The following is a 1,529-nucleotide window of genomic DNA, read 5'->3' as shown; positions in this document are numbered from 1 at the left end:
TTTGTGCAATAAATATGGGTAGGGTTGTCCTTGAACTTTGACCCATGTTTACACAATGGGTATTAGGATCAAGCCTATCATCTTGGCCCATATGATCAAAAATATCTAGCTATGGCAGATCATTAAGATGTTCATTCTCTTAAGAAGTTATTCTTATGGTTCTTTAATTCAAGAGATTCTCTTCTCTCTGACTCTCTGCAGACTACTAATCTTCACATTTGTTAATGGAAACAGACAACCAGACATGGGTGAGAGAGTTTATTCTCCTCGGCCTGTCCAGTGACTGGGACACACGGGTGTCCCTCTTCGTCCTCTTCTTGATCACATACACGGTGACAGTGCTGGGGAACTTCCTCATCATTATTCTCATCAGACTGGACAGCCGACTCCACACTCCCATGTACTTCTTTCTCACCAACCTCTCCCTCGTTGATGTCTCCTATGCCACAAGCATCGTTCCTCAGATGCTGGCGCATTTCCTTGCAGCACATAAAGCAATCCCATTTGTGAGCTGTGCAGCCCAGTTATTTTTCTCCCTGGGCTTGGGTGGGATTGAGTTTGTTCTACTGGCAGTGATGGCCTATGACCGCTATGTGGCCGTGTGTAACCCCCTGAGATACTCGGTCATCATGCATGGAGGCCTCTGTATTAGGTTGGCCATCACATCCTGGGTCAGTGGTTCTGTCAACTCTCTCATGCAGACTGTGCCCATGTGCACAAACAAATATATTGATCACATATCCTGTGAACTCCTAGCTGTGGTCAGACTGGCTTGTGTGGACACCTCCTCCAACGAGATTGCAATCATGGTTTCTAGCATTGTTCTGCTGATGACACCTTTCTGCCTGGTTCTCCTATCCTACATCCAGATCATCTCCACCATCTTAAAGACCCAGTCCACAGAGGGAAGAAAGAAAGCCTTCCACACCTGTGCCTCTCACCTCACAGTGGTTGTTCTGTGCTATGGCATGACCATCTTCACTTACATCCAGCCTCACTCCAGCTCCTCTGTCCTTCAGGAGAAGTTAATTTCTGTCTTCTATGCCATTTTAATGCCCATGCTGAACCCCATGATTTATAGTGTAAGGAATAAGGAGGTTAAGGGGGCCTGGCAGAAGCTACTGGGGCAATTATCTGTGTTAACATCAAAACTAGCAACTTGATGAATCCTGAGCATCACTTAGAGAAAGGAGCTTTGTCTGTGTTTTCTTCCACTTGGCTCACATATGGCAGTCATCATCTGCATTGCCTTGGCAACCAGGAAGGAGATGACGGTACATGTCCTGGTGATGCTGGGTAGGAGGCTGGAGGTTGGGTTGGGGCATGGGTGTGGGTATATTTTTATGTCAAAGCAGCATGTTCAGTGGAGTTCAGCACAGCTGTAATTGGTCTTCCCACCCCTACTCAATCTCCATTCACATGGCCTGAGAGTACTGTTTGCTGTTTTGATTTGTTACATTGTTTGTAATTATGGACCTACTCATGGATCTTACTTTGGACCACTGGTTCTTACTTACCCAAATTTATTT

At 45.8% G+C, this 1,529-nt stretch overlaps 1 protein-coding gene across 1 annotated transcript; it reads left to right on the top strand.

Annotated features, from left to right (window-relative positions):
* The first annotated feature begins 224 nt into the window (after positions 1-224).
* LOC132014877 (olfactory receptor-like protein OLF3) lies at positions 225-1,163 on the top strand. The gene has a single exon (XM_059395576.1). The coding sequence runs from the start codon at positions 225-227 to the stop codon at positions 1,161-1,163; it is 939 nt and encodes a 312-aa protein (XP_059251559.1).
* Positions 1,164-1,529: the final 366 nt, after the last annotated feature.

This window comes from Mustela nigripes, chromosome 4, assembly GCF_022355385.1.
Source record: "Mustela nigripes isolate SB6536 chromosome 4, MUSNIG.SB6536, whole genome shotgun sequence".
Classification (NCBI taxonomy): Eukaryota; Metazoa; Chordata; class Mammalia; order Carnivora; family Mustelidae; genus Mustela; species Mustela nigripes.
Note: the sequence above shows the minus strand (reverse complement) of the source record. Positions and strands in the feature narration are given on the sequence as shown.